General features: G+C 39.4%; 1 protein-coding gene across 1 annotated transcript; it reads right to left on the reverse strand.

Annotated features, from left to right (window-relative positions):
* Positions 1-787: 787 nt before the first annotated feature.
* Positions 788-997, reverse strand: LOC138389987 (small proline-rich protein 2I-like). The gene has a single exon (XM_069478738.1). The coding sequence runs from the start codon at positions 995-997 to the stop codon at positions 788-790; it is 210 nt and encodes a 69-aa protein (XP_069334839.1).
* Between the last annotated feature and the right edge of the window lie 19,604 nt (positions 998-20,601).

Genomic DNA, 20,601 nt, shown 5'->3' on the forward strand with positions numbered 1-20,601 from the left:
GGAGGCTGAGGCAGGAGGATCGCTTGAGCCCAGGAGTTTGAGGTTGCTGTGAGCGAGGCTGATGCCATGGCACTCTAGCCCGGGCAACAGAGCCAGACTCTGTCTCAAAAAGAAAAAAAGACTGCTTGACATGTGACAGACATCAGGAAACATCTGTAAATAAACTGAAGAACTGATATGTGTACACTGAGCTGAACACATTTTTTCCTGCTATTACAGATGATGAAACTGAAGATGAGAGAGTTTAAGTAATTAGTTCAGGGTCATACAAGCTAAAAGAGGTAAAACTGAGTTTACAACCAATAAAAGAGAATTATTTTTTTCTACCAAATACAAGAAACACGTTTCAAGGGACACTGAATTGAGGGATGGGAAAGCCTAATTCTAACAATTCAATAGGAATGAAAAGGACCACTCATATAATGTAGTTAACAGAAGAGGATAAAAGCACAAAATGCAAACAAAAGTAATGTGGGCTTGACCATGACACATGTGCTTTATTGGCGAAGCAAAAGAATAGGCACACAAGCTTTGCTGGTAGGGACCAGCGCCAAGATCACTGACAGACAGCTGGCAAAGGGAGATAAGGTGACAGTCCTAAAGCTCATCTTCCAACAACATATCAGCTTCAGTGCCTAAGATTTTCTCTGTCAGCTGTCATCCCAGGCAGAGGTTAGGGAGGTTGCAATCTGTCACCGTGGCTGAAGCAAAGATGATGGAGGGAGTCCTGAGGTCAAGAAGAGTGAGTGGATCTAGCTGGTTCATGGTCCTGATGAATCCTTTGCTGTTACTTGCTCTTGGGTGGACACTTCTGCTGGCAGGGAGGAGGTGGGCACTGCACAGGTGGGCAGGGAGGAGGTGGGCAAGGCTCAGGGCACTTTGGAGGTGGGCAGGGCTCAGGGCACTTTGGAGGTGGGCATGGCTCAGGGCACTTAGGTATGAACACAGGAGGTGGCTGGCAGGGCTGCTTGCACTGCTGCTGCTGTTGATAAGACATCTCTCGTGGGGCTCAGAGGATCTGAAAGAGAAGCAACGGCATTCATAAGAGACACAGTCCTGATGGTGCAACAGTTAGCCACAGCATCAACCATCCAGTCTCCAAGGACCCACTTGGATTCCTAACACAATCCTTAAGATTTTGTGTAACTTTTTTACCCTTCCCGTTTAGGACCTCTCACCCTCAGCTCTTCAGTCTTTTGTGGCTGATCTCTTACTGTACCATTTTCTAAAGACAAAATTGCCTATGAGGCAGAAACAGATGTTTCTGAGGACAAATATTATCCAGAGAAGAAAAACCCAAGTATTAAAATTCTAACCAATTCTAAATGGAATCTCTACTCATAGCTTCCACGAGGCCCTGGTGACCAGTTTCGCTAAGTTGACTGTGGCGCTGAGCCATGGGGCTTTGAAAAGCGCTGCAAAGGCTGCAGCCCGTCACTCAAGGAAATTGTGCTCTGAGAGATCTAGTTGGAACAGATGTGGAGCAGGAGACAGGACAGCGTCTTGCAACTCTCACTCGCCTTCAGTTTAAGGTTCAGGTTTAAGGCTGTATTTTTTACTCCATTTCCCTCATCACCTTCAAGTCCATCTACCAAATATCAGCTAAAATTGATCCCCCAAACCTCATTATCTTCTTTTTCCCGTCCATGAGCATAAATTGACTAAAGCAAATCATTTCTACCCACAGGTTAAAACCTAACACCATCAAGTATCAAGAAAGGCTTTAAGATTTGTACTCACCAGAGTCTCCAGAGATCTATAGCTGAGTGCCAAGAAGATAGCATCAGCGAGCCGGAGAAACCTTTTATAAGGACTGGGCAGACCCACGCAGGGGAACAGCCCAGAACTGGGATGATGTGCTTATTTCCCAACCAAAATGCCAACTGCGTGCAATCCCCAAATAACTTGGCATGCTCACGGTACCAGAAAACTTCCTAGTTGGTGATCCTCCTCACCAGGGTAAATGCACAGTGATTCAGTTGAGACATTTTGTCTAGTTTTTCATGCCAGTGTCATGTGGCAATTGGAGAATATGACAAATTCTCTTGCAACGGTGATGTTTTCCTATAATCAGAGGTGGTACTTCCCCTACCTCCCAGCTTCCTGAGTGACCTGTATGTAACAACTATTACCTCATCCAGTGTCACCTGCCCAGTATCTAGCTTTGTTCTCTTTAACAGTGAGACCAGGGTGTGCTAACCCTGCAGTCTGGACATATCTTGACTTCTAGGTGAAGTTGCAGTTTTTCTTTACACCTAACTTCCCCCTTTACCCAGCCTATTGGTCTCTAGGCTTTTGTTGACAGTTAACTGACTTGAACAGGGCCACAAAGGCACATCTCAGCTTCCGAGACGCTGGCGGTCCCACCCTGCCTGTGTCTCCATAAGGTCCCTCAATGGGCTTGAATAGGGCAACACCATCCTGCAGTTTTCTAGGCCATAAGAGTTACATGCCAGGCCCTCCCTAAAGCTGCCATTTCCATTCACACACTGACCTCATCTCTGTGCCCTTCGTGATCATGAGTGACTGGTGGTCTACTAGAAACCTGAATACATCTTCTCCCATTTTCTTCAACACTGACTTAATATCTGGGCCACATCCATTTAGAAGCTTTTCCACTCCTAGTCCCCACATAATGGGTGCCACTTTTTCCTACATAAGTTAATTCAATTGATTCCTTAACAATTGCTCTCTTTTGAAATGATATTTAGTAGGATTTCAGGCTTTCTCTGCACACTCAAGGAGTGAAGTTCTGTGAGCTATCTATCCCACCAGTCACTTCATGAATATTTTTACATAAATAAATAAAATATGGCTACACAGAACTCACCCACTGATAATTTCTTAGTATAATTTATTGAACAACATTAATAAATATTTAGCTAGTATTACTCACTGTCCCAACTTGGAGAAACTTTGAGTACCTGGCTGTGTGGACATCTCCGGGCACCACTACCATGTGACATCAAATATTTCCTATCCTCCTCGAAGATGTTTACACAGCTATAATTAGAAATAAGAACTATTCCTACCTTAAAATTGTGCTGCAAAAGCTCAATGAGATACCTAATGTAATGCATATTATGTAGTGTGTCTTCAAAGAAATGTGAGCTCTAAAAGATAGATAAGCTATGAACAAACACTAAGTAATAATAACTAATCAATAAATTCAAATGCATCAAAAAGGTAGTAAAGAATGGCATTGTTTATTCTTCGGATTCTGTGAAGGTCCTTGCTCTGCTCTCCTCTTTCTTCTGGCTCAGGTCACTGCTGATTAGAGGGCAATAGCAAGATGGCACCAGAGAGTCTGCACCTTGCTTCCCTGAAAAAGCTCCCCCCAATACGTGAGGGAAGAGCTCACGCCTTGTACTCTTTACCCAGAAGAATGCTGGGTGGTGTGTGCACGTTTCACACTTGATTGGGCTCGTACAACTGAGAAAAATATCGGTGGCCTAGCCTGAGTATTTGAAGAGGTAGGAAATTCCTTGGGTTGAGCTCCAGTACTGACCTTTGTCTCAGCGTCTCAGAGGAACAAGAGGAGGCCTAGCAGTCTGAGATTCAAGGATTTAGTCATCTAGATTGCTGTCAGGAAACTGACACCTTCCTGGGATGCTGGAAGGCACAGGGATGCTCTTGTGGTGGGTGAGGCGCTGTTGTAACATTCTTTCTCATGGTGAAATTCTAGGAATTAGAGCCACTGCCTGCGAATTATCTAAGGAGCTTGTGATTTAAAAGAGTTCTGTCGACAAGATTTTGGGCTACTTTTTCTTTGTTTCATGAATTACTAATAGGTTCTAAAGTTATTTGTATCAATAAATTATTTGGTTTATCATTTATCTTGATAAACTGGAGGAGGATCAGGCTTTCTTAAGAAAAGAATGCTTTGTCAGGTTTGCCAACCTCACAATGAGGGATAATTATTTTTTATTTATTTATTTTTTTGAGACAGTGTCTCGCTCTATTGCCCAAGCTAGAGTGCTGTGGCATCAGCCTAGCTCACAGAAACCTCAAACTCCTGGGCTCAAGTGATCTTACTGCCTCAGCCTCCTGAGTAGCTGGGACTACAGGCATGCACCACCATGCCCGGCTAATTTTTTCTCTCTCTATATTTTTTTAGCTGTCCAAATCATTTCTTTCTGTTTTTAGTAGAGACGGCATCTCGCTCTTGCTCAGGCTGGTCTCAGACTCCTGACCTCAAGCGATCCTCCCACCTCAGCCTCCCAGAGTGCTAGGATTACAAGTGTGAGCCACCACGTCCGGCTGATAATTATTTCTTGATATACAGAGAAAATAAGTAAAGCACAGATGATCCTCACTTTCCACAAACAATAGCTACTTGAAGCTGTGTGCAAATTATGTCTCTGAAACTCATGTATTATCCACATGAGGTACAGTGGTTATCTCAGAGAGTACTTTAAGTATCTGAGGCATAGAAAGGGGGAGAAAGACTAACTTTTCACTGCATGATCATTTTTTTACCTTTTGAATTTTTGTATCACGTGCACTTTTTAAATATTCAAAATTTTTAAATATGTATTTAAAGATTTAAGTAAACCTGTCAATAAGTACTATGTTAGAAAATTAGCATCGTATAAACACAAGGATTGAGTTTAATCCAGGCTCTTTGTCCAAATTAGGTGTGTAACTATGAGTAATTTTCTTAACATTTCTATAGTTCTCAGTTTCCTCATTGAGGAAATGGTGATAATAGTACTTCTCTGAAAGACATTTTAATAAGATGTAAATAAAATAATTTAAATAGTAAGCCTAGTTAAACAACTCTTAAAATCTGGGAATCATATGAAGGCAGTATCACCTTGATACCAAAGCCAGGAAAGGACACTACAAAAAACAAACAAAAAAACAAACAAACAAAACTGCTCACCAATATCCCTTATGCATATACATGCAAAAATCCTCAGTAAAATACTAGCAAACTGAATTCAACAGAACATCAAAAACATAATCCACTATGATCAAGTGGACTTCATCCCAGGGATGCAAGGATGGTTCAACACACATAAATCAATAAATGTGATTCACCACATAAACAGAATCAAAAACAAAGATAATATGATCATCTCAATAGATGCAGAAAAAGCATTCAACAAAATTCTGTACCTTTTCATGGTAAAACCCCTCAATAAACCAGGTATGGAAGGAACATATCTGAAAATTTTAAAAGCCATATATGGCAAACCCACAGCCAGCTATACATAGTGAATGGGGGAAAGTTGAGAACATTCCCACTGAGTACTGGAACAAGACAAGGATGCCCTCTATCACTATTTCTATTCAACATAGTGCTGGAAGTCCTAGCCAGAGCAATCAGGCAAGAGAAAGAAATTAAGGGTATCTAAATCAGGAAGGACTAGGTCAAACTATCACCTTTTGCTTGTGATATGATCTTATATTTAGAAAACCCAAAAGATTCTACCAAGAGAGTCCTGGAATTGATAAATAAATTCAGCAAAGTCTCAGGTTACAAAACCAGTGTACACAAATCAGTAGCATTTCTATACATCAATAACAGTCAAGCTGAGAGTCAAAATCAAAGACTCCATACCATTCACAATAGCTACAAAGACAATAAAATGCCTATAAATATACTTAATTAAGGAAGTGAAAGATCTCTACAAAGGAAACTATGAAACAAGGAGGAAAGAAATTGCAGATGATACCAAAAAAATGGAAAAAAACATATCATGCTCATGGATAACTAGAATAAACATTGCTAAAATGTCCAGACTACCCAAAGTGATTTACAGATCCAATGCAATTCCCATCAAAATACCAATCTCATATTTCACAGATCTAGAAAAAAATAATTCTTTGCTTTGTTTGGAACCATAAAAGAGCCTGAATAGCCAAAGCAATCTTGACCAAAAGTAACAAATCTGGATGTCTCACGTTACCTGACTTCAGACTAAACTACAAGTCTATAGTAATCAAAATGGTATGGTACTGGCACAAAAATAGAGACATAGACCAATGGAACACAACAGAAAACCCAGACATATATAGCCAACTGTTCTTTGACAAAGCAGACAAGAGACACTGGAAAAAATAATCCCTATCCAATAAATGATACTGGGAAAACTGGATAGCCACATGCAAAAGAATGAAACAGAATCCAGATCTCTCACCACTCACAGAAATTAATTCAAGATGGATAAAAGACTTAAATTTAAGGCACAAAACCATAAGAACTCTAGAAAAAAATGTTGGAAAACTGTTCTAGATATCAGCCTAGGCAAATAATTTATAAAGAAGACCCCAATTGCAATCAATCACAGTGACAACAAAAATAAATAGATGGGACGTGATTAAATTAAAAAGCTTCTGCACAGCCAAGGAAATAATCAACAAAGAAAATAGACAAAGAACTCAGCAAGAAAAAAAATCATTAAAAAGTGGGCAAAAGACATGAACAGAAGGCCTTCAAAAGAAGATAGATAAATGGCCAATAAGCATATGAAAAAATGCTCAACGCCACTAACCATCAGGAAAATGCAAATTAAAACCACAATGAGATATCACCTTACTCCAATTAGAATGGCTTTCATTAAAAAGTCCAAAAATAATAGATGCTGGAATGGATACAGAAAGAAAGGGACTCTTATACATTGTTGGTCAGACTGCAAATTAATACAATCTCTATGGAAAACAATATGGAGATTCCTCGGAGAACTAAAGTTGACCTACCATTCGATCCAGCAATCTCACTGTTGGCTATTTACCCAAAGGAAAAGAGTCATTTTATCAAAAAGATACCTGCACTCTAATGTTTATAGCAGCACAATTGACAACTGCAAAGATGTGGAATGAATGAAAGTGACCTTTAATTCATGAGTGGCTTAATAAAATGTAGTGTATATATATATATATATACACACACACACACACACAATGGATTACTACATAGACATAAAATAAAGATGATTTAATAACTTTTGCAACAATCTGGATGGAACTGGAGACCATTCTCCTAAGTGAAGTGTCTCAGAATGGAAAAAGAAACACCACATGCACTCACTGTTAAATTGGTACTAACCGATGAGCACACGTGCACAGAGGGAAGTAAAAATCAGTGGAAATCAACCAGCTGAGAGGGGAGGATGAAAGGGGCAAAAACCTACCTGAAGGGTACAATGAGCACTTCTGGGTGAGGGACGCACTGATAGCCCCCTGACTCAAGCATAACAAAATTGATCCATGTAACCAAAATATTTGTGCCCTTATAATATTTGAAATACTTGAAATTTTGAAATAAAAAAGAATAATAATTGTCCTATTGATTAGGAAATAATATCTCATTGAGGTTATGATTTGCATTTCCCTGATCATGAGAAATGTTCATCTTTTCATGTACTTATTGGTCATTTGTATATTTTCTTTGTAGAAATGTTTATTCACACCCTTTGCCCATTTTTGAATTGTTTTATTGTTGTTATTGTTGAGTTGGAGTTCTTTATATATTCTGGATATTAATCCTTTATCAGACATAGGGTTTGCAAATATTTTCTTTCATTTTGTGAGTTGTCTTTTCACTCTCTTTTAGAGTCTTTTGATGTGGAAAATTTTAGTTCTGATGAAGTGAAATTTATCTATTTTTTTCTTTGTTGCCTATGCTTTTACTGTCATATCCAAGTGATAATTGGCAAATTCAGTGTTATGAGTATTTTTCTCTGTTTTCTTCTAAGAAATTTATAGTTTTACCTCTTATGTTTAGGTATTTAATGCATGTCAAGTTAATTTTTGTATATGGTATTAGGTAAGAGTAGAACTTTATTCTTTTGCATGTGGATGTCCTGTTTTCCCAGCACCATTTGTTGAAAACACTGTCCTTTTCCATACTGAATGGTTTTGTTAAAAATCAGCTGATTACATATGGGAGGATTTATATCTTGGCTTTCTATGCTATTCCTTTGGTCTACATGTCTGTCTTTGTCCCAGTATCACCCTATTTTGATTAATGTAGCTTTGAAATAAATTTTGAAATCACAAATTATGTGACCTCCATATTTGTTCTTTTTTTTCAAGATTATATTGGCTATTTGGAGTCCCTTTAAGTTCCACATGAATTTCAAGATGAGTTTTTCTGTTTTTCTGTAGGAAATACACTTGGAATTTTAATAAGGATTACCCTGAAAATATAGATCTTCTCTAAGGACAATATTGTCTTCTGAATAATATTGTCCCTACAGTCCATGAACATGGGATGTCTCTCCATTTATGTTGATGTTCTTTAATTTCTTTGATCTTTTTTTTTTTTTTAACATTTAGTGTGCACATGTTTTGTCTGCTTAGGTAAATTTATTCTTAAATATTTTATATTTTGATGCTATTTTAAATGCAATAGCTATATTAATTTACTTTCCAGAATGTTTATTTTCAGTGATTAAAATACAACTGATTTTTGAATGTTGATGTTGTAGCCTGCAATTTTCTACATTTGTTTATTAGCTCTAACAGGTTTTTTTGTGAAATTTTAGAGTTTTTTATATGTAAGGTTATATCATATGTGAACAGAAATATTTTACTTCTTCCTTTCCCATTTGTATGTCTTTTATTTCTTTTTACCTATTTGTACGGGCTAGAATTTCCAATATTATGTTGACTAGAAGTAGTAAAAGTGAGCATCTTTGTCTTGTTCCTCTTCTTAAAGGAAAAGCCTTTGGCCTTTCACTATTGAGTGTGATATTAGCTATAGGTTTTCCATAAGTGACCTTTATGAGCTTGAGGGAGTTTCTTCTATTGGCTGTTTTTATCATGAAAGGGAGTTGAATTTTGTGAAATGCCTATTCTTCATCAGTTGAGATGTTCATATATTTTTTTCTTTATTCTGTTAATATGGTATGTCACATTCATTGATTTTCATATGTTGAACAATCCTTGCATCTAGGAATAAATCACGCTTGGTCATGTTGTATCCTTTTTAATATTTTGCTGAATTTGGTTTGCTAAAAAATTTTTGAGGATTCTTTGCATCAATGTAGATGAGAGATATTGCCCTGTACTTTTTTTCTTATAGTGTCTTTGCATAGCATTTATATCTGAGTAATGCTGGCCTCATGCAATGAGTTAGGAAGTATTCTCTCTTTTCAATTTTTGGAAGAGTTTGTGAAGGTTTGGTGTATGATTCACCAGTAAAGCCTTCTGGTTCAGGACTTTTCTTTGCTGTGAGGTTTTTGATTACTGATTCAATCTCCTTACTACTTATAGGTCTATTCAGATTTTATATTTCTTCATGATTCGACTTGAAACATTGTGTATTTATCAGAATTTGTCCATTTTCATCTGGGTTATCCAATATGGTGACATACAATTGTTCATCGTATTTTCTTAAAATCCTCTTTATTTCTGTAAAATCAGTAGTACTGCCCCAATTTTTTTCTTTTCTGATTTTAGCTATTTGAGTCTTCTCCTTTTTTCCCTTAGTTAATCTGCCTAATGTTTTGTCAGTTTTGTTGATCTTTACAAGGAAACAACTTTTGGTTTTGGTGATTTTCTCTATTGTTTGCTTGTTCTTTATTTTATGTATCTCTGTTCTCATCTTTCCTATTTACTTCCTTTGGGTTTAGTGTGCTTTTCTTCTTCTAGTTTATTAAGGTGTAGCATGGGGTTATTAATCTGAGATTTTTCTTTTTCTTTTTTTAAAAGTGTATTGGTTTATGGCTACAAATCCTTAGCACTGCCTGTGCTGCAACACATAAGTTGACATGACGTGCTTTTGTTTTCATTTGTCTCAAGGTATTTCTAATTTTCTTTGTGAATTCTTCAGTATTGGTTGTTTAAGAGTGTGTTATTTAATTTCCATAAATTTGTGAATTTTCCAGATTTTCTTCTGTTATAGATTTCTAATTTCATTCCACTGTGATAGAAAAAAGTACTTTGTATGATTTTAATCTTTTAAAAAATATATTTATTTGTTTCGTGGGCTAATATATGGTCTATCAAGGGGAGTGTTCCATGTTCTCTTGAGAAAAAGGTAATGTGTATTCTGTTTTTGGGAGGAGTGTTCTGTATTTGTCTGTTAAGTCCAATTGTTTTTGTTCCCCTGTTCTGTAATTTTATGTTTAATCGTATTCTGAAAGCTTTAACTTGCCAAATGGCTGCACATATTTCCTCCCCATGCAATTGTCCTAGCAAGTTAACCTAAAAGAATTTTCTAACATGTATTTTATTTTTTAACTTTTTTAAATTTCAAAATATTAAGGGAGCAGCAATGTTTTAGGTTACATGGATCACTTCTGTAATGCTTGCATCTCAGCTAAAGGTGTGCCTGTTACACAAATAGTATTCATAGTGCCCATTAGGTAGGTTTTTGCCACGCCCTTCTTTCCCTCTCTGCCCTAGTCGATTTCCACTGAGTTTTACATATTATTTTAATGTTAGTTAGCTTCACATAGTCCCATAACTCTCTCAATAATTACTTGGACTTTTTTATACTCTTCTCTGCCTCTCTGAGTGACTGGGTTGTCTCAAGAGCCTTGTCTTCAAGCTCTGAGTTTCTTTCTTCTCCTTGCTTTAGCCTGTTGTTAAAGCTTTCTGCTGTGTTGTGAAATTCCCTAAATGACTCTTTCCATTTCATTAAGTTCTATTATATCCTTTAGTATGTTTTCCAGCTCTCTAGTGAATTTTTCTTTTTTTTTTTTCCATTGATTTCCTGAAATATTTTTTGGCCTATTTTGTTGGTTTTCAAATTACTCTTTAATTCCATTCATCTTATTTGCCATCCATATTCTGAATTCCATTTCTGTCATTTTGGCAATTTCCTTGTCTGTGGGGTCCACTACTGTACCTCCATTTGTTCCCTTGTGGTGTAGAACTATTTTGTGTTCTCATGTTGCTAGGGTTTTTGTGTGTTTGTTTGTTGTGTGTGTTTTTTTTTTTTTTTTTTTTTTTTTGCTGGTTTCTTCTCATCTGGCTCCCCTTCTCTCAGCTCTAGGTTAATAGGCTTGCAGGGCAACTGTCCTCTTCACTGGGGACTCTCTCAAATTTAGTCCATGAGTGATGGCTGCTCAGGCATGTGGGGTGCTGAGTGAAGTGCAGGACATCAAGGAGGTTCTGCTGGCCCAGCAGTAGTGTTGGGGGCTCAGTAGTGGGGTCTTGGGGTACAGGCACAATTCTGGAATCTCACAGTGAAGTTGCAGGTCTGGTGAGGGTCCTGGAGCTACAGGGGTAGATCCTTAGACCTGTACACAATGAGAGCTTCAGAGCTGGCTCTGAGTATTTCAGGGTCAAAACCACCCTTATGTAGGTCTGTTCCACCAGCATGGGGACTGCTGATGCCATGTTGTACAGTCTCAACTGCCTAGGGTCCACAGAGTTAGGCTGGCACTGCTGTTCAGCCCAGGTTCTCCCCCCATACCTAGAACCCACTGATGTAGTCACCTCAGTTTTCCCAAGTGGTCCCTGTGGTGTCTGGGCTCCTATTCTGTTTAGCTCTCATGCCGGGGAGGAGGCGTGCTCAGCCCCCAGTATAGGACACTAAAAAGGGGAGCATCTTTTCTTTCTTTGGTATGGTGAGGGTGATGCAAAGGCTATTGCTGGGAGGCAGGTCCCATGCAGACCTGGCTTTGTGCACCAGAATGATCAGGATGGCATTGGCTGCAGAAACCTGGGAATGGCAGCTGCACCTGCATAGACTCTAAGCAGCTGCCTGATCAGCCCAGAGGTCTACAGAGGAGGGGGAGACCCCTCACAGATCGAGCTGCCTGTAACTTTTGTTACTTTCCTACAAAACAGCGTCTGCTGGATTGCTTCTATCATGCTGTATTCCCTTCTTCAAAGCATTGTGAAGTGTATAGAACCACCAGCTTAATCTCTAAGATGGTGGGTGATGCTTGGGAGTAAGATTCAGCCATTTCCTATTTGATTGAATTGGTAGATGCTACAATGAGCTATTGAGTTGTTCTCCCTGTCATTCATTAATGCTTGTAGGAGAGAGCCAACTGCAGAGATGTTCTTTTGTGCCTGTGATAAGCTCCAGTCCCTCAGGTGGACCACGTGAATGCCCCAGGCTTTGGGAAGGGCCTTGTGGCTCCTAGCAGGTTGCTTGATCTCTCCCATAGCAGAGGTGGGTGGAGGGGCGAGGCTGGGCATGGTTGGGTTATGCAAGTCTGTGAGGCTTTGCAAAGCCTCGGCAGGGTGCAGAGGTCATCTTCCCAGCCTCTAGGGGGGAGCCGCTGGGAGGACTGTCCAGGCTGGCTCTCCAAGCAGGAAGGGCTGTTTGTGAGGGAGGGAAAGCACTTCCTGGACTGACTGTGGGGTGTGTGCTCTGGCTCTCTTGTGTTGCCCCCGCCCTCAGGCCCTGAATGGGCTACACTCGGTTGCTATGGTGTCACAAGCTGGGTTCCTCCCTGCCGGAGCACAAGCTGTGCTAAGCTGCTATGAAGCTAAGGTCTGGGATCTTCCTCACCAGGAGATCTGCCTGAGTTCAACATCAGTGGCTTTCCTGTGAGGAGGGATGGGCACTTACCTAGTATGCCACATCTCAGACCCCCCACAGTTTTCTCTCTCAGACCCCCCACAGTTCTGCCCACATGGGCTCCCTCTTCCCAAGTCCTGCTTTTAAATCTCCCCCACCCCATGTCCTCCAGCAACCCACTTGAGTCCTGGGGGCACAGAATTCAGCCTGCATGTCTGTCCCCCTGGCATGTGTCACTACAAAATGCCGGTGGGCAGGGAGCTTCCAGATTGGGCACCCTGCGTCCCCTGCAGGTCACCAAAGGGAGAGGTTGTGAGCCCCAGTCTCTGTAGAAACTTCAGACTACAGGACACACCAACTGTGAGGAAGGGAATAATTGCTAAATTCTTAGTTCAAATAATTCTCCTGGTTGCAGTAGGTGAGGGCAGGAGAGATAAGAGTCTGAATGGAAGAAAGCCTGCTCTCCAACCGCTTGGGTCACTCTCCTTAGAGAGAAACCCTGCGCAGAGTATCCAAGCTCTGGGATCACACAAGTTCTACCCATTATTCTGTGGTTGCCACAGTGCTTGGGCTTGTGGGGCTGGAAAAGCTTCTCAGTAACTAGGTAGCCCACTGATCACTGAAAGAATTGTGAGAAGGAAGGGATCCCCCCTTATCCCTTCACTGGGCTCCGAGCCGCCCTGAGATTAGTCCTTGCTGATATCCTTTTTTGCTTTATTCTCTTCCTTTTCTGCTTTGTAATTTTCCTCCATGAGGTCCCCAGTAGGGGGACCAGCACTTCTCTCACTGAGAATTACCTGTGCTGCATGCACTCTCCCGTTTCCCCTATCCCAAACCCTTCCTTTTCTCTGGCACAGCCCGGCAAGCGGTGTCTCTAGTCAGCCATCTTGCTTCATCTCCCCACAATTGGCTTTTACTTTTGTTCAAGTCCTCTATTTTCCTGCTGATCTTTTGATAGCACATGAACTATTCAATTCCTTAGAAGGACTTAACCTGAAATTCAGGTAATCTGCCACTAGGAATGTGATCTTTAAATGAGAAGGAATGTAATCTTTAAATGAGATATTATTTTATTGTTTTAAACAGCTAACCACAGTAATATTATATTACATTACACATTGCTTTGAATTTTTTCATAAAAAGTGCTAAATATGGCCGGGCGCGGTGGCTCACGCCTGTAATCCTAGCACTCTGGGAGGCCGAGGCGGGTGGATCGCTCAAGGTCAGGAGTTCGAGACCGGCCTGAGCAATGAGCGAGACCTCGTCTCTACTAAAAATAGAAAGAAATTATCTGGCCAACTAAAAATAGATAGAGAAAAAAAAATTAGCCGGGCATGGTGGCGCATGCCTGTAGTCCCAGCTACTAGGGAGGCTGAGGCAGTAGGATTGCTTAAGCCCAGGCGTTTGAGGTTGCTGTGAGCTAGGCTGACGCCACGGCACTCACTCTAGCCTGGGCAACAAAGCGACACTCTGTCTCAAAAAAAAAAAAAAAAAAAGTGCTAAATATTTATAAATGTTAATTTTTTTCAAACTAACACAATCAACATTTTTGGTTTTATTGTATTCAGATTTATTTTTGTATTTAACAGCATTCAGAGAAAGGTCTCAGTGAGTGTATATAACTAGGAATAATTCGATTATCTTGTTTCTATACTTTGTTCTAAGTTCCTGCCTAGGAACTTATGAACTAGGAACTCACCATATGAATAGTAAGATCAGCCCATCTTATTATTTTTTTCCACCTTATTCAAATCAGGTATTTTTGTTTGTTTTCTCCCACAAAGTTCAGGCACTGACTTAAAGATGACATGAAAGATCTTAAAGACAAAGCAAATAACTTTGTCAACTTTCAAACATATCTTGAACTTGATGTTTTGCCTTTATTTCTTTGATTAACAATGTATGACTTCACTACTTTGAATACTTTCTGAAGTCTATGCTCAGTGCTATAGTTGCAGTTTCATATTTATTTCTCATAATAGTTTAGGGGATCATTAATGTAAAGATCAATGTAATCAATTTAGTGAAAATCAATCATTTTCTATTATTATCCCTATGTTCTGTGATCTTTATTATCTCTCTTACTACCATACATTTCTTCCCAGTCCTTCATAATCTGACCAGTTTTAGAATTTCTATCTGTCTGGTTCTTGAGCAGTAGACAAACTCATTCCTCATTTTTCTACTTTAATATGATTCCCCAATTTTGGTTTAACTGTTGTGTAGATACATATACCTTTTTGATGCCTGTGGCTTCTGTGTGTGTATGTTAGTAGTAGGAGGAAGGTGGATTATCACTAGGATGTTTTTCAAGAGGGATGTGATTGGTGTGAGTGTACGACAGTGAAATAATACCTACCTACCTGCAGCCCCACCTTAAGTATCTGCCCAGAAACATTGAAAATAAGGAAGACCATTTTCACCCTAATTAAGCAATGAACAGACTTTTCCAAGTAGAATTTTAAGAGTTTTTAGTTAATAATAGATATTCTTTGGAGAATATATATTTTTTTATCTCTCTCTTTTTTTTTTATTTCATCTTATTATGGGGCATACAGAATTTCAGGTTACATTTGTTGCCCATGTACCGCCTGTCCCCCCAAGTCAAAGCTCCAGGCGTGTCTGTTCCCCAGACAGTGCGCATTGCACTCATCATGTAGGTATACACCCATTCCCTCCTCGCATTCCCCCCTCCCCGAGTCAGCACCTTCAAGCGTGACCATTCCCCAAACGGTGCGCATTGCACTCATGTAGGCATACACCCATCCCCTCTCCCCACCCCCCACCTCAGTCTGATATCCAATTGGTATTGTTCCCAGATGTGAATTTAGGTGATGATCAGGGAAACCAATTTTCTGGTGAGTACATATGATGCTTGTTTTTCCATTCTTGGGATACTTCACTTAATATAATGGGTTCCAACTCTCTCCAGGAGAACCATAGAGATGTCGTGTCTCCGTTATTTCTTATAGCTGAGTAATATTCCATGGTATACATATACCACAGTTTACTAATCCATTCATGTATTAATGGGCATTTGGGTTGTTTCCATATCTTTGCAATTGTGAATTGTGCTGCTATAAACATTTGGGTACATGTGTCTTTGTTATAGAATGACCTTTTTTCCTTTGGGTATATGCCTAATAATGGGATTGCTGGATCAAATGGTAGGTCTACTTGAATCTGTTTAAGATATCTCCATAATGCTTTCCACAGGGGTTGCACTAGTTTACAGTCCCTGTATGAGTGTTCCTGTCTCTCCACATCCATGCCAACGTGTGTTGTTTTGGGACTTTTTGATAAAGGCCATTCTCACTGGAGTTAAGTGATATCTCATTGTGGTTTTGATTTGCATTTCCCTAATGATTAGGAATGTTGAGCATTTTTTCATATGTTTGTTAGCCATTCTTATATCTTCTTTTGAGAAATTTCTATTCATGTAATTTGCCCACTTTTTGATAGGGCTGTTTGATTTTTTTCTTGCTGATTTTCCTGAGTTCTAAATAGATTCTTGTTATCAGTCCTTTATCTGATGTGTAGTATGCAAAAATTTTCAATATACACAAATCAGAGGCATTTATATATGCCAATAACAGTCAATCGGAGAACCAAATTAAAGACTCAATACCCTTCAAAATAGCAACAAAGAAAATAAAATATCTAGGAATATATCTAACTAAAGAGGTAAAGGACCTCTATAAGGAAAACTATGAAACACTGAGAAAAGAAATAGCAGAACTTGCAAATAGATGGAAAAATATACCATGCTCGTGGATCGGAAGAATCAACATTGTTAAAATGTCTATACTACCCAAAGTGATCTACAGATTCAATGCAATCCCTATTAAACTACCAACATCATTTTTCACAGACGTAGAGAAAATAATTATACACTTTGTATGGAATCAGAGAAGACCCCGTATAGCAAAAGAAATTTTAAGCAATAAAAACAAAATGGGAGGTATTAATTTGCCAGACTTCAAACTATACTACAAGGTTGTGGTTCTTAAAACAGTCTGGTACTGGCACAAGTGCAGGGACACAGATCAGTGGAACACAACAGAAAATCCAAATATAAAACCATCCTTATATAGACACCTAATCTTTGACAAAGCAGGCAAGAACATACTCTGGGGACAAGAATCCCTATTCAATAAATGGTGCTGGGAAAATTGGATAGCCACATGTAGAAGACTGAAACAGGACCCATAGCTTTCACCTCTCACAAAAATCAAATCACGGTGGATAACAGACTTAAACCTTAGGTGTGAAACGATTAGAATTCTAGAAGAAAATATAGGAAGGATTCTTACAGACATTGGCCTAGGCAAAGAATTTATGAGGAAGACCCCAAAGGCAATCACAGCAACAACAAAAATAAATGAATGGGACCTGATTAAATTAAAAAACTTCTGCACAGCCAAAGAAACAGTCTTTGGAGAATATTTTGAAAAGAAAAAGTCATCTGTAATTATACCAGCCAAATATAATTACTTTTAACAAATTGTTATATTTCCTATCTTTTTATGAATATATGTTAATTAAAATATCATCATACCTTATATATGTTATCATTATAATTTGAATGATTTTAATAATATTAACTAATCTTCCAAAACAACCTCTTTAATGATCCTAAGCATTCCAACATATGTATGTCCTGTAATTTATCTGATTCAGCAGAGTTATGGAAGGACGATGAAGAGTAAGCCTTGCATTCAGGAATAGCAGCAGAAGGCAGAAATCCATGGGGACTTGCAGTTATCATTTGTCTGAGCACTCAGGAATATTTTAACACAATTCATGTTTCATGTATTTATTTCTTCATATTTTATAATCGAACTTTGATTGCAGGAAGTATTTTTTGTGGTATATGACATATAGTAGTAAAATGTGAGATAAAATGTTGAATCAAGAATTAGGCACAATTTTTAAAAAAATTATTCCTTGTTGTCATTTTTCATATAGTAACAATTCATACTTAATGATTCCTTGGAAAATTAAGGAGTAGAGGTAGTGGGAATGAACTTAAGGCTATCTGACTATAAAGGAACATGAAGCTAAGGTCTTTAGATATGTAGATGATAAATGGATTAATAAAGGCCTATGGGGGGTGTGTGTGTGTGTGTTTGTGTGTGTGTGTGATAGAAAGAGACGGGGAGGCAGAGAGAGAGAGAGAGAGAGAGAATATAAAGTGTGCTGTGTTTCAGGTCTCAGGTCTTGGATGTTCAAACTTGAAGAAACTTTGATTGGATAGGTGCCCTCATCTAGTGGCAGTTCTTCATGTGGCTGACCTGTGAATAATTCTAAGTGTTCAAGTTCACCACCACAATCTGTAAATCGGCTCCTGTCTGGAATGCTGGGGGCACTAGGGCTGCTGTGACTTTGGTGCCTGCACTGTCATGATGAGCGGCCTTTTTGAGTGGGGAGTCCTCGGAAGGAGAGTCTCAAAGTGCAACCAAAACTGTGTTATCTGACGCTGTGATAGTCTTTGGCTAGCTTTTTTTTTTTCAAATTTTGGATGACAGAAATCAGACATTTCTCTAAGGGTTTATATTTAAGATGTCATGTGAGGATATAGGGAGTAGTAAGTGACCTACTGATTAAAGTCCCTTTATTTTTGCCTCTGAAGTGCATGGCATGTGTAACAGTCTATATGAAGCCCTTGGTGATGACACTATTTGTAAACACCTGGTCTCAGGTGCTGAAGTGATGGCTCTATCCCTGTAGGTTCATGGCCAGTAGTGATCTTAGCCAAAAGCCCTTCCTTACTGGCAGGAGCCATGGCAGTTCTGGGAAACTAACCTGCTTAACTGAGGGAAGTGATACTGGGTGGATTCAGCACTCCGGTACCTTCTGAAGCATAGCTGGTGACTGCCCCAAAGATTTTGAGTTTGTCTTCTTTCCCTTCCTCTTCTTCCTCATTCTCCTCTTCTTTTTCCTTCTCTAATTATGAAATCACATTCTTGGAAAGCTTCCTGATTATTTGGCTCAGACAAGGAAGCTCTAGCAACATCACTGAAAACAATGCACATATTCAGTCTGCCCCACTGATTTCAGGACCAGTTAAAAAAATTTGAAAGGACTAGTCACTAAATGCATTGACAACATATGTCTTGAGTCACCAGCATGCACCAAACTGGACAGAGAAGAAGTATACATTGGGGAGTGAGAGTATAATGTAGCAGGCTGAGGGGCTGGAGGGCTTATGGAAGACAGAAAATAAACATGCAAACAAATTTAGAAAATACTTTATTTCAAAGACCTAAAACCTGTTTGGGAAGAGAGTGGGTGGAAACAAGCATATAGGAAAAGCCTAAATACAGATTTTCCCCCAGATTCAGACTTGAAGGTCTCTGACCCTCTCTCTTCCTCAGTCCTACTCTTAATTATTCACATGTGATGGTGTGAGAGTTTGCATCTTGTTCTCCACTGTAGGGAACGTTGGAGGGAATCACATAGGTCTGGTTCAGTAAATGGGTTTTGAGTGAATGCTTGTGATTTGTGTTCACTTCTCTCCATTTCCTTAACGTAGTGATTAAGAGTAAATCTTTTTAAAATAAAATGGCTGCAGTACACATCCTTGAGTGCAGAAAGGAGGAAAAGTGCTTAGGAACTGGATCTCACTGTGGAATCTGTCCTGGGAGAGATGTGCCTCTAAATGGGATGGAGAAGACAGCTTCAAAGAGGCAAGGAATACAGGTGAAATATGGGCTTCCATGGGAAGAAGGATGGAAGCGGAGGAGAAAATTCCAGGGTTGGACAGGGTCAAGTGATTGCCCAGTACAAACAGCCCCCACCCCAACAGGCAGGTCTTATTCTCCCCTGTTCCTAGAGAAAGACTCAGACCCAGGGAGGAGAGGTGACCTGCCTGTGGTCACACAGCTTGTCAAAGATAGAAATAGGGCCAGAACTCAGGCCTTTTTTAGGTCTCTCGTTCCTTCTAGCACATTGGCAGATTGTACAAGGAAAGCAGAGGTGGAGATGGGTTTACACAAAACAACATGGCAGTCAGTTAAAGTGGAACAAAGCAGGCAGATGTATGATTCAGGGAAGGTGTAAGATAGGAAGAGGCCATTTTCCCCAATAAAGAAAGAGAGCCTTTGACCACCAGTTAGGGAATCCCTCCCATTTCTCTCCCTGCAAATAGTCACTGAAACTGAGAGCCAAGGCAGGGCCTCTGTGAGTCAGGAGCACTTAACCCAGGAGGAAATCCTGGAACAGGATATTTCCTATGTTGAGAGTGTCTGTCAAGCTGGTTATGGATAAATTTGCATTTTTTCTGGGAAGTTATTGGACCAGCCCACTTTTAGACATTGGCATTTTCCTCTGGGTGGGGCAGCAAGGCATATAAAAAGGCCCTCTGCTGTCCAACTGCCAAACTCCTGGTGCTTGAGTCCCATCTGCTGTGGAGAACCTGGTGAGTTTGATTTCTTGAGTTTCTCTGTTTTATGCTGCTCTCGAATGTTAAATTTAGTCTGAAGACAGCAAGTTTGGTGGATCCAAAGTTATGATCATGGATTTGATACTACTTAGTCAATGGAAGCTTGGGATTAGAGCACAATAATATACCGTTTAAGATTTTTTTTTTTTTTCTGTAGATGGTTTGATGTCCATATGGACAAAGAACTTAATAGGGAAGTTTTCATTAGAAGAAAAGAAAAGAACAAAGTATTGTTCTCTTTTCCATATCTTTTTAGTGTCCATTTCAAAGACTTATGTCTTAGCAGCTGTGAGATCCTTGAACTCTTCCTGAACAGCTCTTTGCTCTGTAGCCAAGTCACCCTCGTGGGACTTTATAAGAGAGCATGATGACAGGAATTGCTCGTGTCATTGCCCAGCATTTCTGAACTTGTGAATGCCTTTTTGAAGACATAATTTTCATGTGAATAATATTCCTTGGTTCTTTATAACAGACATTTTTTTTTTTTTTTTGGAAAAATGGTATGAGAAAAGACATGATTTTCCCAGGGCTGATGAAGCAATTTGCTAAAGTGGAAAGGAGAAGCCAGAGAGACATAGAAAAGGAGTTAAGAGATTAAAGTATATTCTTGGAGATTGGAGAACTAATATCCCATGGTATCATATAAGCTTTGGACTTCTCTGTAGGAGTATCTTCTTGTGAACACTGTCATCTAATTTCTTTCAGATTCTGAGACTCCAGAAAG

This window comes from Eulemur rufifrons, chromosome 8, assembly GCF_041146395.1.
Source record: "Eulemur rufifrons isolate Redbay chromosome 8, OSU_ERuf_1, whole genome shotgun sequence".
Classification (NCBI taxonomy): domain Eukaryota; kingdom Metazoa; phylum Chordata; class Mammalia; order Primates; family Lemuridae; genus Eulemur; species Eulemur rufifrons.

Excerpts from the sequence above, each read along its gene's own strand:
- LOC138389987 (XM_069478738.1), bottom strand. The coding sequence starts at position 997 with ATGTCTTATCAACAGCAGCAGCAGTGCAAGCAGCCCTGCCAGCCACCT.